The sequence below is a fragment of the Podospora bellae-mahoneyi genome, chromosome 5 (assembly GCF_035222275.1).
Source record: "Podospora bellae-mahoneyi strain CBS 112042 chromosome 5, whole genome shotgun sequence".
Classification (NCBI taxonomy): Eukaryota; Fungi; Ascomycota; class Sordariomycetes; order Sordariales; family Podosporaceae; genus Podospora; species Podospora bellae-mahoneyi.
Window position 1 is genome coordinate 169,619 of NC_085884.1, and position 12,308 is coordinate 181,926.

At 53.1% G+C, this 12,308-nt stretch overlaps 6 protein-coding genes and 3 non-coding genes across 9 annotated transcripts; 6 read left to right on the top strand and 3 right to left on the bottom strand.

Moving 5' to 3' along the window:
• The first annotated feature begins 45 nt into the window (after positions 1-45).
• Positions 46-1,599, top strand: QC761_502630 (uncharacterized protein). The gene is made up of 3 exons (XM_062879500.1): positions 46-342; positions 462-1,036; positions 1,114-1,599. Exons 1-3 carry the CDS (start codon positions 216-218, stop codon positions 1,450-1,452), a joined length of 1,041 nt encoding a protein of 346 aa, XP_062730333.1. The 5' UTR covers positions 46-215; the 3' UTR covers positions 1,453-1,599.
• Positions 1,600-1,607: 8 nt separating this feature from the next.
• Positions 1,608-1,705, top strand: QC761_0073180. Its single transcript has one exon. It is a non-coding gene; the product is annotated as a tRNA-Ile (tRNA).
• A 940-nt stretch (positions 1,706-2,645) lies between these two features.
• MVD1 (diphosphomevalonate decarboxylase) lies at positions 2,646-4,033 on the top strand (the record flags this gene model as incomplete). The annotated part of the gene is made up of 2 exons (XM_062879499.1): positions 2,646-2,831; positions 2,905-4,033. The coding sequence occupies exons 1-2, from the start codon at positions 2,773-2,775 to the stop codon at positions 4,031-4,033; spliced, it is 1,188 nt and encodes a 395-aa protein (XP_062730334.1). The 5' UTR covers positions 2,646-2,772.
• A 555-nt stretch (positions 4,034-4,588) lies between these two features.
• QC761_502610 (uncharacterized protein) lies at positions 4,589-6,239 on the top strand (the record flags this gene model as incomplete). Its single annotated transcript, XM_062879498.1, has 3 exons — positions 4,589-4,681; positions 4,767-5,958; positions 6,019-6,239. The coding sequence occupies 3 exons, from the start codon at positions 4,589-4,591 to the stop codon at positions 6,078-6,080; spliced, it is 1,347 nt and encodes a 448-aa protein (XP_062730335.1). The 3' UTR covers positions 6,081-6,239.
• A 102-nt stretch (positions 6,240-6,341) lies between these two features.
• QC761_502600 (uncharacterized protein) lies at positions 6,342-7,283 on the bottom strand (the record flags this gene model as incomplete). The annotated part of the gene is made up of 1 exon (XM_062879497.1): positions 6,342-7,283. The coding sequence occupies one exon, from the start codon at positions 7,281-7,283 to the stop codon at positions 6,342-6,344; it is 942 nt and encodes a 313-aa protein (XP_062730336.1).
• Positions 7,284-7,879: 596 nt separating this feature from the next.
• Positions 7,880-9,162, bottom strand: QC761_502590 (uncharacterized protein). The gene is made up of 2 exons (XM_062879496.1): positions 8,741-9,162; positions 7,880-8,660 (listed from the first exon to the last, which is right to left on the bottom strand). The coding sequence occupies exons 1-2, from the start codon at positions 8,826-8,828 to the stop codon at positions 8,347-8,349; spliced, it is 402 nt and encodes a 133-aa protein (XP_062730337.1). The 5' UTR covers positions 8,829-9,162; the 3' UTR covers positions 7,880-8,346.
• Positions 9,163-10,443: 1,281 nt separating this feature from the next.
• On the top strand, positions 10,444-10,540 carry QC761_0073230. The gene has a single exon. It is a non-coding gene; the product is annotated as a tRNA-Ile (tRNA).
• QC761_502580 (uncharacterized protein) lies at positions 10,526-11,640 on the bottom strand. Its single transcript, XM_062879495.1, has 3 exons — positions 11,293-11,640; positions 10,964-11,193; positions 10,526-10,884 (listed from the first exon to the last, which is right to left on the bottom strand). The coding sequence occupies exons 1-3, from the start codon at positions 11,566-11,568 to the stop codon at positions 10,749-10,751; spliced, it is 642 nt and encodes a 213-aa protein (XP_062730338.1). The 5' UTR covers positions 11,569-11,640; the 3' UTR covers positions 10,526-10,748.
• Positions 11,641-12,169: 529 nt separating this feature from the next.
• QC761_0073250 lies at positions 12,170-12,256 on the top strand. The gene has a single exon. It is a non-coding gene; the product is annotated as a tRNA-Lys (tRNA).
• The last annotated feature ends 52 nt before the right edge of the window (positions 12,257-12,308 follow it).

Here is a 12,308-nt window from a genome sequence, read left to right on the forward strand (position 1 = left end):
CGGGTGTTGCGTTTGCAGCAGAATGATGCTGCGCAAAGCTTTCCTCTGTCACAGGCGGTCGATCTGTGCCCCATATCATGCACCCCTGTGGAGAGCACTCCTTGTCGGCCCTCCAACTCAAATGAAGCTTTGATCCCGTATCCCAATTTCCTTTGTTTCTAAACACAGCCCGGTTATCTCAAAAATGAGAAAAAAGAATTAGTCCATGATCCATCATGAGAGAGGCAATCTGGACGTTGTACACTCTTGCGGTGTTGTTGCAGCGCGTCTTGGCATGGGAGCATCTCGAAGGCAAGGAACTAGAAACAACACTCGGAGCTCGCGACCGGACACTTGTTGCATGTAAGTTGCTCAACGATGCTTTTTCAACGCCATACGTTCTGACATATGTCTAGTTGTCCTCCCAGATGAGTAAGGAAAAGAAGAAATCAACGAAATCAACCCATCTGCTGGTATTGATATCTGCCATTTTTCTAGGGAACACACTCAAGCCTTGGAACCTGAATGGGCCGCCCTCCAGAAACAAAACCAAGAAGATGTCTATGTTAGTATAGATTGCTCGCAAGACGCAAAGCTGTGCCAAAAGTACAATGTCCGATCATGTCCGACGATCCGACTCTACAAACAAGATGGCTCTTACACTTCCTATCGTGGTCCGCGAAAAACCCAGCCTATCAAGTCATTTGTACAGAGACAGAGTCGCCCCGTCGTGTCTTATGTGAACGACCAGTCCATGCCATCATTTCAGACATCAGACGATATCACATTCATCGGGCACTTTGGGCCTAGTGAGAAACAAATCAAGGAGGATTTCACTAAGCTGGCAAAACAGTATCATGATCGATTTTCCTTTGCCATTGCCGACTACACTCTCCCGAAGGTACTTGTTGAGTGTTTCAACAATGTCGACGAAACAAGTCTGTCGGCCGCCAGCAACGACGTGGCCAGCCCTGGGGCGCTCCAAGACTTCATCTTCAGTTGCTCGACACCACTGATCCCTGAAATGACCCGAAGAAACGAAATGGACTTCTTTCAGGTGAGTTACTGGCTGTTGCCATAGGTAATCCCAATGAGTTCGATTAGCTGACTCATCACTGCTTACGTGTCAAACAGTCAGGGAAAAGTATCGTTTACTTCTTCGCCCATTCTCAGCAGAAAAAGGACGCCTTTGTCTCCGATATTCGACCATTGGCCAAGAAATACTACGAGTATCTTCACTTTGTTACCATTGACGCAAAAGAGTACGCCGACGCAGCCAAATTGATGGGCCTGAAAGAGGGTAGGACAGGTTTGTCGGTGCAGAATCCCAACAACGGAGACGTCTTTCCTTATGCTAGAAAGGAAACCATTTCGGCGGCTGTAGTGGAGGCATTTCTGGTGGACATTATCCAAGGGAAGGTGAAGCCTTGGAGAGGAGAGGAGCTACACCAGCAGGGGCATGATGAGCTTTAGAACTGAGGCATCAAGCAGACTGGCTGTAAGTCATCGGATTTGGAGTACTGTAATATCTCAAAAGAAGAAAGATAGGACATAATACAAAAAAGAATCGTGGACGTTAAAGAAGGCAAGAATGTGGAGCCGAAAAGGAGCCAAAATGGAAATTAAAGTGCCCAATAACAGGATTGAACTGTTGACCTTCGCATGACTTGATATTAACCTTGCGGCAATATTAGTACGACGCTCTAACCAGCTGAGCTAATCGGGCCATAGATTTTTTGTTTCCAAATTCGAAATACACATTCAAGTTTGAGGCCGCTCTATGCAGTGTGATAGTTGGTATGTGTCTACTTGCCTCCGCTGGGGCAGAATTGTAGGGAGTATATGGCGGAGTATATCTTGAAGTTCTATTACGGGAAGATTGGCTGGGATAGGTGCCCAGGAATGAAAGAAAGTGGTTGCCTCTTGAAAGGATTCTTGAAAATCTTGATCGAAGCTTGTCTCTGATGCTGTTGTAGAGGGGTTCAGGGGCAATGACAATGCCAAGACAATCCGAAAAACAGGACTTGTGTTGACATTTTCCATGCTCAAAGTATCGAATTCTGTGTCGTGAGATAAGGAGTTGGGCAAAGAACGGCATGTTTAACCCTTTTGTAGAGTGCCTCTTGTTTGAGATAATGACAGAGTCAAGAAGCACCTGAGGTCTCGGTTTCCACCAGGGCCAAACTCAAGTTCAGCATTTACCTTGGACTCCGGAACAAAATATAGAAGCTCGAAAAGCATAGATAGAGTCTCTTGCAGGGAGCTGCAAGTTGTCAAAATCTCATATATGAAGGTCTTTCACCTTCCCCGTTCACCTCTCTCATTTCTTTTCCCAACGTCGTCAAAGCGCCTCATCAAACCGCATTCATGAAAGAGCATTCAAAAGCAAAGTGCTGACCTGCTACAACCTCCACACCTCAGTCAGCACTGATGGAAGGCCAACAGAATGCCATCACGGCCATATGGAGCCTAGTCGGCTCCCCAGTACACATATGGGGCCACGTACGCAGGCCTTTAAATACCTACCTTACCCTTATCACAAGCAGTATGGTCTGTGCTTAGGTTGTGACAGCGGAACGGAACCCCTGCGTTGTGCCCCGCAATGCATTGGCTTTTTTTGGGGGTGGCCCACTTGGGCTCTGGACTCCCAAGGGACCCAAGTTGTTGTTACCCCGCCAAATGTGATGATCTGAAAGGAGAAAAAGCCCCTTGTTGACCGCTCCACGTAATTTCAGCTTCTCTTTTCTCTCCCTCTTCTCCTGCCAGCCCTGCCTCAATAATAGCCAAGCCAACATGTCTGACAAAGTCTACCGCGCGAGCACCACGGCGCCCGTCAACATTGCCGTCGTCAAGTCGGTCCTCCCCATACCAGTCCCTCCCCCTTTGTCTAACAGCAGCAACACTAACACTCCAGCCCAACACCAGGTACTGGGGCAAGCGTGATGCCAAACTCAACCTCCCCACAAACAGCTCTCTGAGCGTCACCCTCTCTCAAGCCGACCTCCGTACCCTGACGACGGCCTCATGCTCTGCCTCGTTTCCTGCCAGCGAAGGCGACTCCCTCCTTCTCAACGGCGAGCCATCCGATATTTCGGGTGCCCGAACCCAAGCATGCCTCCGTGAACTGCGCTCTCGCCGCGCCGCCCTCGAAGCTGCCGATCCCTCCCTCCCTAAGCTTTCCACCTACCCCCTCCGCCTCGTCTCCGAGAACAACTTCCCCACCGCCGCTGGTCTGGCCTCCTCGGCCGCTGGCTTCGCTGCCCTTGTCCGCGCCATCGCCAACCTCTACGAGCTCCCAGCCTCCCCCTCCGAGTTGAGCTTGATCGCCCGCCAAGGCTCTGGCTCTGCTTGCCGCAGTCTCTTTGGTGGTTATGTTGCCTGGAGAATGGGCGACAAGGCTGATGGCACCGACTCGATGGCCGATCAAGTTGCCGAGGCCTCGCACTGGCCCGACATGCGCGCCTTGGTTTTGGTTGTATCTGCTGCCAAGAAGGGCGTCAGCTCTAGCTCTGGTATGCAGCAGACAGTTGCTACCTCTGGCCTCTTCCGCGAGCGCATCGCCACCGTTGTGCCCGAGAACATGGCCATCATGGAGAAGGCGATCGCCGAAAAGGACTTTGAGAAGTTCGCCGAGGTCACCATGAGGGATAGCAACTCGTTCCATGCTACCTGCGCTGACACCTACCCGCCCATCTTCTACATGAACGATGTTTCGAGAGCCGCCATCCGGGCTGTGGAGGCCATCAACGAGAAGGCTGGCAGGACTGTGGCGGCGTACACCTTCGACGCCGGCCCGAACGCTGTCATCTACTACCAGGAGAAGGACACGGAAGCTGTTGTGGGCACATTCTACCATGTTCTCCAGGGTGCGGATATCGGCGGGTGGAAGAGTGCGGACATCAAGGGTCTCAAGCCCACCATCTCGCTTGATGAGAATGTTGCTGGCCTGTTGAAGGCCGGTGTTAGCCGGGTTATCATGACGGGTGTCGGCGAGGGGCCGCTCAAGACAGACGAGTTTCTTGTTGCTGAGGACGGAACTCCGGCGAAAAGGTGATTTTGTCAGATGTTGGGTTAGATTTTGTGTTTGATGTTGTTAGCTGGATATACCACGATGCCATTAGCGCCTGTAATACATCTAGATGCTCGGGTTCCCAGAAAGGGGCCGGATTCTCTATTCTTGATCATCAAACTTGGGAAGCACATGTCTGCAGTCAATTGCAATGCTGTGCTCTGTCAGCAAGGGGCTGTTGAGAAGGGTCAGGGTCCGATAAGCTGCTGCTGGGCAACGATAAGCTCATAACCCTGGCCCGCGTTACGTCAGAAGCGCCCCGACCGCACTCGTTCACTGCGCTCGGCGCGCGCCAAGCCTGTTCCTGTGCTGCTGGTACCTGTGCCTCATCTTGGGACCTGGGGTGGATGGACGTTTTGATGATTGCAGAGCAGGTTCGAACACGAGACGCAAAACGTCGAATGAGCACAAGAGCTACCGCGACATCCATACCACACCTGATGAACCAGCGTTGAACGAGCCAAAGTTACCGTACCCATCCACCTAAGCCACCCGTGACCACCAAAGCCACCCACGCACCTCAACGGGGGGAAGGTCGCGATGAGCTCCGGTAAAACATGCTACGACATCGACCCAGCAGGCGACGTGCTCTGCACTTATACAGGCGACGGCCAAAAAGAGCCCTTCTTAGCCGTCGGTTTCCCCCTCCTACGTTCAGTCCCCTTTGCGCCCTTCCCGTCCGATCTCGACTAATTTCCCCCCTTGTTGGTATTATCAGACTAAAACCGTCGTCCCAACCGCCAAAGCCCTCCTCTACGCCTTCTTGCCAGCCGGATATCCCCACACCGTCACGACCGACTATCTACCGTACCAGACCTACGACTCCCTCCAGGCGTTTGCCTCGTCCATCACGTCGTTGCTGGCCTCCCGCGCCGTGTTGGAAGGGTTGGGGGTAGGGAGCAGCGAAGCCTCCCCCACGGGCGCGCTCATTCTCAAGATCACGGGCGATACCATTTCGCGGATAGCGACGATATTGTTTGCCCACCGCATGGGCCAGGCGATAGAGCCGGAATGTAAATTCTACCGGTTCCTGGCCGACATCTTTAACGATGCGGCTCAGTTTTTGGATCTGTTGACTCCGGCCCTGCCGTACCTGCCGAAGCTGGGGGTGATTGTCTCGGCGGGGGTGCTGAGGAGTCTCTGTGGTGTGGCGGCGAATGCGAGCAAGGCCAGTCTTTCGGCGCACTTTGCTGTCACGGGGAACCTGGCCGAGCTCAACGCCAAGGAGGCGTCACAGGAAACTGTGGTGTCGCTGTTGGGCATGCTAGTGGGGAGTCTGGTGGTGAGGTTGGTGGAGGATAAGCACAAAGTCTGGGGGCTGATGATCATCCTTGCGGGTTGCCATTTGGCCATGAATTACCGGGCTGTCAGGGCGGTGAGGATGACGAGCCTGAACAGGCAGAGGGCGACGATTGTGTTTAGGGAATGGTTGGAGAGCGGGACCGTGTTGAACCCGGCGCAGGTGTCGCAGAGGGAGAGCATCTTGATGAACGGGAGGGGGGAGCTGAGCAGCAAGACGGGGGACTACACCGGGTTTTGTGACTTTGCGACATACGGAGAACTTAAGGGGTGGAACCCGAGGGGGTATCACAGGTATGATCTGGAGACCAAGACGTATTTTATGGGAATATGGCATCGCGGTGGGTACTTCTACATGAAAATTGCGCTAAAGGAAGCTGTCAAGAGTCCGCTGGCGGCTTGGTTCGATGCCGTCAACCACGCTTATCACTTTGGATCCGCCTTCAAGGATGGACTGGAGAGCCATTACGAGAGCGAGAAGCCTTTGGGATACGTGGATGAGGAGCAGAAGGAGTCAATATTTGCAGCTCTCGGGGCCGCTGGGTGGGATTTGGAAGCAAACGCGCTGGAGACGAGGTTACCAGTAAGGGTACGAGTTGGGGATAAGAAAGGTCAGTTTACATCTTGGACTCGGGACCGCTCATGATTTGTTGACTGACATACCCCTCTAGGCACACCGGAAAAGGAGGGGCTTTTGCGACACCCTGGGCATCAAGAGGCAAAACATGATTGAGCTCATCTTGGACAGAGTAATTATCTGCAGAAAAATGCCGACTGGAATACAGGACTGGAAATAGATAAGACAGTTGTACACCATTAAAGATACCACGCAGCCTCAAACTGCACCTAACGATTAATTTCATCTTGCTTTTTTGACCCAAACTCCACCCTCATGATACTCCGTTCCCTCTTGAACGTATAATATACACAGCTTTTACACAGACCAGAAGCGAGCAGGGATTTTTGTCATTCTCTTCATCTCTCTAGGTGGGTTTTAAGCCAGCCCAGTAGCCCTTAGCGCCCTCATCTTGACACCCTCCCAGGTGTTGAGCTTCGGCCTGACATCCAGGTAAAAGTTCAGCTTCCCTCCACCTGACGTATCCCGCCCCGAGTAAAAGTCAATCACGTATTCCACCTTTGTTCCGCACCTGTCCACGATCCAATCGTGCCTGTCAAAGGGCGCTGTATACCCCAGCAGAGTGTTGATCCTCGCCTTGGGCGTCATTTTCCCCTTTTCTCCCGCAAACGAGTACAACCTTGGACCGCCGCAGGACTTCGAGTCGTAGTGGGCCTCCCACTTCAGAATCTCAGCCCAGGCGCGCTCGTTGACAGCGTTGTGGATGGGCACAACAGTTTTCATGTCCTTCGCCTGGGCCGAGGTGAAGCCTTTCCTCCTCATGGCCTCGAAAAACTGCTTTTCCGATGGGTAGATCCAATGGCCTGACTCAGACGTACCGGTTTCCTGCTCGCTATTCTGGGGACAGGCGGATGGACCTGTGTCTCTGGACCGGGGGATAGAGGAAACTTCACGGACCTCGTCGAGGACAGAGGCGCGGGGCTTTGGCGGGGTTGTGGAGGCGGATTCTGTCGAGGTAGGGGAAGAGAAGGAGGGGAGGCGCAGCCATGATGTCCACGAGGAGGACTGCTGTGGTTGTTGCGGTTGTGTGGAGGGTTCTGGTACTGGTGGTCTTGACTTGTTGCTGGCATTCTGTGCTGCTTCCTCCTTTGCCCTCGCCTGCTGCATCCACAGCTCGCGGGTTTTATGGTCGACTGGGCACTTCTCCTCAGCGCCAGCGTTTGCGCGGGGAGCTCCGGCTTCTCTCATCCTGGCGGTGTTTGGTGCGTTTGATGATAGTGTCCCTCCACTCGGGTCGTCCTGTCCTGCCTTTATCACGTCTTTACCAACTAAAACTGTATCGACAAACTCGTGGTGCATTCTGTGCGCATAATTATTCCGGGAATCGTTTCTTCGAGGGTCAGGTGGAGACTCGGGGAGTATCGCGAGGCTTCGTGTGCGACGGTCTTATTTATGTATGGTCGCAAAGGGTTGAAGTCAGCACGACGGAGCTGCGACGTCAGGAGGGGTCAAGCATGGAGCTTGGACTTGAGGTTGAACAGTGAGTCGCAAAAGAGGTCACAAGATGCATCATGGAACTTTGACCTGCCCGGCCCTGGTGGGTGGATATTTTTAATTCAGCAGCTGTCGCGACCCTGGTGCCGGATCGGCCTCTGGTTGGCCAGCTGGCAGGTTCTAGTTTCTAACACCGACCTAAGACGATGCTACAGTGAAACAAACATTCTGCTTTTATTGAAGCATTTTCTGGTTTTCCATGTGTATTGGAGTTTCGTGTTACATATCGCGATATCCTATTTTGAGATCGACTCGGCCGGGGCCCCATTCCCTGCTTCAAGTTTCAAGAACGGTGGAGTGGGAGTTTGGAATGTTTTTCATTTCTTTTTGCCTATCAATGCTGAACATGATCTGTCAGGGTGAAGCCTGAGCCAGCTGTTTTGCCTGTTGAGGTCCCATATCATCGAACCAAAAACACCTTTGGATACTACTCCAGCGGGGGTTCTGATCGATCCATCTTGCCACTTCCCATCCCCAATCTCCAGTCCACCACATACATCGAGGCACTTTCGTGCCCTGCACCAAAAAAGTGCAATGCGCCTATAAACAAAAGAAAGGCCGCCGCCGCCCTCTCTTCCACGAAAGAGCGTTATGCGGGCGTGCCATGCTGATCCCAGTGTTTTGATGTCCTGTAAACCCACCGCCCATGCCTATGCTTTTCCGCGGCGTCCATGGTTTTTTATTCGCCTCTCTGGCGTATGCCATACCTTATCCGGGTATCATGACATCTAGTTGAAAAAGTGAAAAAAGGTTCCCCTTGAAACTCGCGGGGAAGTGGTGTGTGATGGTGCGGGAAGAGGTAAAGTTGAAGCACATCCACTCTAGGGGAGTGTGCCTACATGTAGTTAAGAGTCGGCAGAGATGATGCTCAGGCCCAGGCCGCGGCACCGCCGGTCTCAATGGCCTCAATCTCGTCAGCGGTCAGGGGGACACGGTGGAAGCGGGCCGGGAGATCATTGCGGTCGAAATAGACACCGGAGGGGGGAGCAACCGAGCCAAGAGCAGCACCGGCATTGCCGCCAATACCGGCGTCGGCGCGGATGGTCTTGCGGAGGGGACCAAACTGCTGGGCGTGGTCACGGTAGGCGCTGAACGAGGTGTGGGCGGAACCGTTGGTGAAGGAAGCCGGAAGGGAGTTGGTTGGAGAAGCGGGGTGGGGGCGGGGAGTGTGGTCAATGGAGACTGTGCCAAGAATACGAGGTTAGCATGCGAAGCGTTCAAATGGCTCAATTCCATCGTCGTCGTCATGGACCCGGACTCACCTGGGATAGTCCGCTTGCCGAGGAACTTGATGGAGGGAGTACGCTCGGCGTGCTGAGCAGCCTGGCGAAGAACTCTGGTGGCAAACATTTTGATATGGTTTGGTTGGTTGTAGTAGTATAGTCGGGGAAGCTCCGGTCGTTCCGCTCAGTGAGTGCTCCTCGCTGTGGGTGGTTTGTCGGGGTGGTTGCTGGATACTAGATGCTGGATGCTGGATGCTGGATGCTGGAATGGGAAGTATATAGACGGGTCGAGCGAGGAGACGTGAGCGAAGACGATCGGGGGACTTGAGGATGGAAAGGAAGATGGATGGAGGGCATGAGAGTTAAATGGGCTTTTCCACAAGCTCCCAAATTTGCAGCCTCCAGAAAGGGCTCCCCACGGATCTGGGTGCGACAGCCAATCAGCAACAGCCCTCACCAACTGCTGGCCATGGGAACCCCGAAGTCCGGAGTGGGAAAAAACCACGCCATTGTCTGTTGCCCAGCGCTGCATCCCACGCCGGCCCTTCCTTTGCAGGGCCGCAGCGCCCTTCCACCCCTCCAACACGACCCCACTCCACCCGTTTCTTCCCGCTGCGACACCACCTGGGCTACTACGAACAATGGGCAACTGGGACTGCGACTGCTCCCCCAACGAGGCAACTGTCCATGTGAACCTACCTACTCAATCATCCCCTCGGCCTGCCCCGGCATCCATCCTCCTCCCGACTCCCCGGGACTTCTACGGACTTGTTGAATCCACGGTAGGTTTGGATGTTTGCTCTGTGGCCGGCGCCCATGATGTGACCAGAACACTAACTGCCCCAACCAACCCCACTCTTATCGCGTTGATAATGCCAAATGGTAAAATGCTGATGGTCGATCATAGAGAAGACCAGACGAGCTAGGGGGAACGGACACGGAGCGACAGGGGAGGGCACCAGCTTCCCCGCGCTCCCAATTCAAGATGGTGTTGACGCCATGAGGTGATTTTGGGTTGGGTGTCAATGAACCATGCCCCCGCCCTGCTCTAGCGGCCCTCTCTTGCCTGCCCGCCTGGGAGCCAATGTCCGCTCCTCGGCCAGAAGAGACCAAGATCGCATGTTCCAAGACTGGGGGAGCACGACGTGAAACTTGCATGTGCGGGTGTCATCTACCGTCGTGCATGTGAAGGCGAGCCCAGCCATGCATGCACTGGGATCTCCAAGTGGCTCAGCTTTCCCAAGTGCTTCTCTGTCCATTTCCATCCTCGTCCCATGTTTCCTTGACCCCCACCTACCTTTCTCCTCACAGGCACACCCAAACACGCAATTCTTGGTGGAGGATGAGGTGCTGGTTGGCACCATCTCTTCAGACGCTTCTGGCCATTGGTCACGGTATTGCCACTATCTACACCACGGACCGTGGGTAGTAGCAGTTTGTCAAGTCTATCGAGCAATAAAAACCGGCATTATACACCCGGCTTATACGGGCTCTTTTACCCATTTCGTTTACTCCACCAGCGTTCCGAGATCTCGCGCATCTCACTGGAGATGGGGCATGCCGTTGTGAGTGGATATGAGCAACAACCGGCCCGAGCAGTCCGCAGGGTTGATTCCTGTCTTGTGTCCACTTCAGTTACGTCAAGCTTCAGAATGAGGCTGGGCAAGAAACCAAAACCCTAGCCCTAGCTTTCTGTCTTCAGATATTGTTATTGCCAGCAATCCACACCAACAACAACTAGGGCCCGATTAGCTCAGCTGGTTAGAGCGTCGTACTAATATAACCTCACGGTTATAAGAAGTCATGCGAAGGTCAACAGTTCAATCCTGTTATTGGGCAGCTCCATTCTTTTAGTTCCTATCAGGGTCTTGCAACTTTGGATAGTTTTTTTTTTTTTCCTCTATTCACCAGTTGTCTTTGTAGCTGAGTTGTCAATCTCCCCCTTCATTAGCCACCTTAATCAAAAGCGTCCCAAGTATCAACCATAATGATACGGAATGGGGTTGTCCAGAAGTTTCCACCAAACCAAACTATTACCCTTGAATCCCTAAACATCAACAGCAGTGCCCATTGTTTGCTGAGCAGGGGCAGATGGAGGAGCCCTTGGATCATGGACCTGGGCTGTCTCGGGTCTTCCTGTGGCAGGAGACTGTGGAATGGGAGCCGAGATGTCTCTTGTTGTCCTAAACACTCATACGATCAGTCAGTACCACACTGTCTTGTCTTCCGCACGCTGCGGCAAGTTGAACACAGCAAACTTACACGGGCGAGTTCTTGCGGCGATAGCGATGCACAACAACCGCTCCCAAGATGGCGCTGACGAGGTAGGCCATGGCAGCCAAAAAGGAAAAGGCCAGAACGGCCCTCCAGGACGCGCAGCCGCCGTAGCCCATATCCCAGACTGTGAGGTCCGGCACACGCCACCACCCGCCCCAGTAGTATCCCCAGTAGTTCCAATACCAGGAAGCGTTACACATGGCCGAGCCGGTGCGCTGATCATACTCGAGTTAACTTCTCTCCCACTCTGTTTGCAGAGCCAATGCTGATGTCGCTCAAAAAGGAGAAGCAACTATAAACAAGGGGGATCATACCGAAGTCAACAAGCCGAAGACAACAATCCACATGACAAACAGGATCGCATCCATCGGGAAGGCCAAGTAGGCGTAGATGAACGGTGCGATAAAGACAAGCGCAAATAAAGTGCTGACAGAAGCCGTGACGATGGCATATACGATGCGAGAATCGGCCGAGACTCCTGCCTGGGAGACCAGATGCAGGAAGCGAGCGACGAGGCCGAGGACGATGACTGAACAAATCACCTCAAACACCCGGAGGATGATGTGGATCACTTTGGATGCAGCCCCCATTTTGAAAAGTCTTAATTCTCTCTTTCGGGTTCAGGAGTTGGTGTTTTGATTCAATGCCGTTGTCGACTATAACTGATGGGCGAAACAGAGGTGCACAGCTGATGGAGCAGGTTGATAAGCTACTGCTGTTTCTTTGTCTGTTTCCCCCCCCAAAGCTATGGTTTGGGACGTCATATGCTCCGGCCATTGTTCCAATGTATGATGCTGTCCCGATGCGGACAAGGGGAGCTACAGGTCCCCTATTTTCCGAATGCAGACATCACAACCACCATAACCAGCAGGTGGTGGCCCATCGGCATAAATATCTTAAACGGGAAATGCCACTGCAAACAGCTGAGTTACCTGGTAAGGTTAGAGTGTACAAGTACTTCAAAGTAAGGCGCACGAAGAATAGGGGTTCAACTTCCTGCCCAAATGCATCATGTGTCCCGAATGGCATGTAGGTTGGAGCCATGGGATCTCAGTTACTTTACAGAAGCACACAGCACCGCATACAGCAATGGTAATGCACAACACGGACAGGAGATAGAAGAAGCAAAAAAAGAGATGGAGCAAAAAGTACAATAAGAAAAAGAAAGGCGTCTGTCGTCGACGGGAATTGAGCCCGACGTGGGGGTCGAACCCACAACCTTGAGATTTCGGAGTACTCCTTAAGAGTCTCACGCTCTACCGATTGAGCTAGCCGGGCTTTGAAGCCGACTGAGCCTTTATCTTTGTTGAAGGTTGGGAGAGGGAATCGG

Excerpts from the sequence above, each read along its gene's own strand:
- QC761_502630 (XM_062879500.1), top strand. The coding sequence starts at position 216 with ATGAGAGAGGCAATCTGGACGTTGTACACTCTTGCGGTGTTGTTGCAG. Across the intron at positions 343-461 it reads CGACCGGACACTTGTTGCAT|TCTGCCATTTTTCTAGGGAA; the intron begins GTAAGTTGCTCA and ends CTGGTATTGATA. Across the intron at positions 1,037-1,113 it reads ACGAAATGGACTTCTTTCAG|TCAGGGAAAAGTATCGTTTA; the intron begins GTGAGTTACTGG and ends CGTGTCAAACAG.
- QC761_502590 (XM_062879496.1), bottom strand. The coding sequence starts at position 8,828 with ATGTTTGCCACCAGAGTTCTTCGCCAGGCTGCTCAGCACGCCGAGCGT. Across the intron at positions 8,661-8,740 it reads CGGCAAGCGGACTATCCCAG|TCTCCATTGACCACACTCCC; the intron begins GTGAGTCCGGGT and ends TTCTTGGCACAG.
- QC761_502580 (XM_062879495.1), bottom strand. The coding sequence starts at position 11,568 with ATGGGGGCTGCATCCAAAGTGATCCACATCATCCTCCGGGTGTTTGAG. Across the intron at positions 11,194-11,292 it reads TCTTCGGCTTGTTGACTTCG|CGCACCGGCTCGGCCATGTG; the intron begins GTATGATCCCCC and ends GAGTATGATCAG. Across the intron at positions 10,885-10,963 it reads CGCCGCAAGAACTCGCCCGT|GACAACAAGAGACATCTCGG; the intron begins GTAAGTTTGCTG and ends ATGAGTGTTTAG.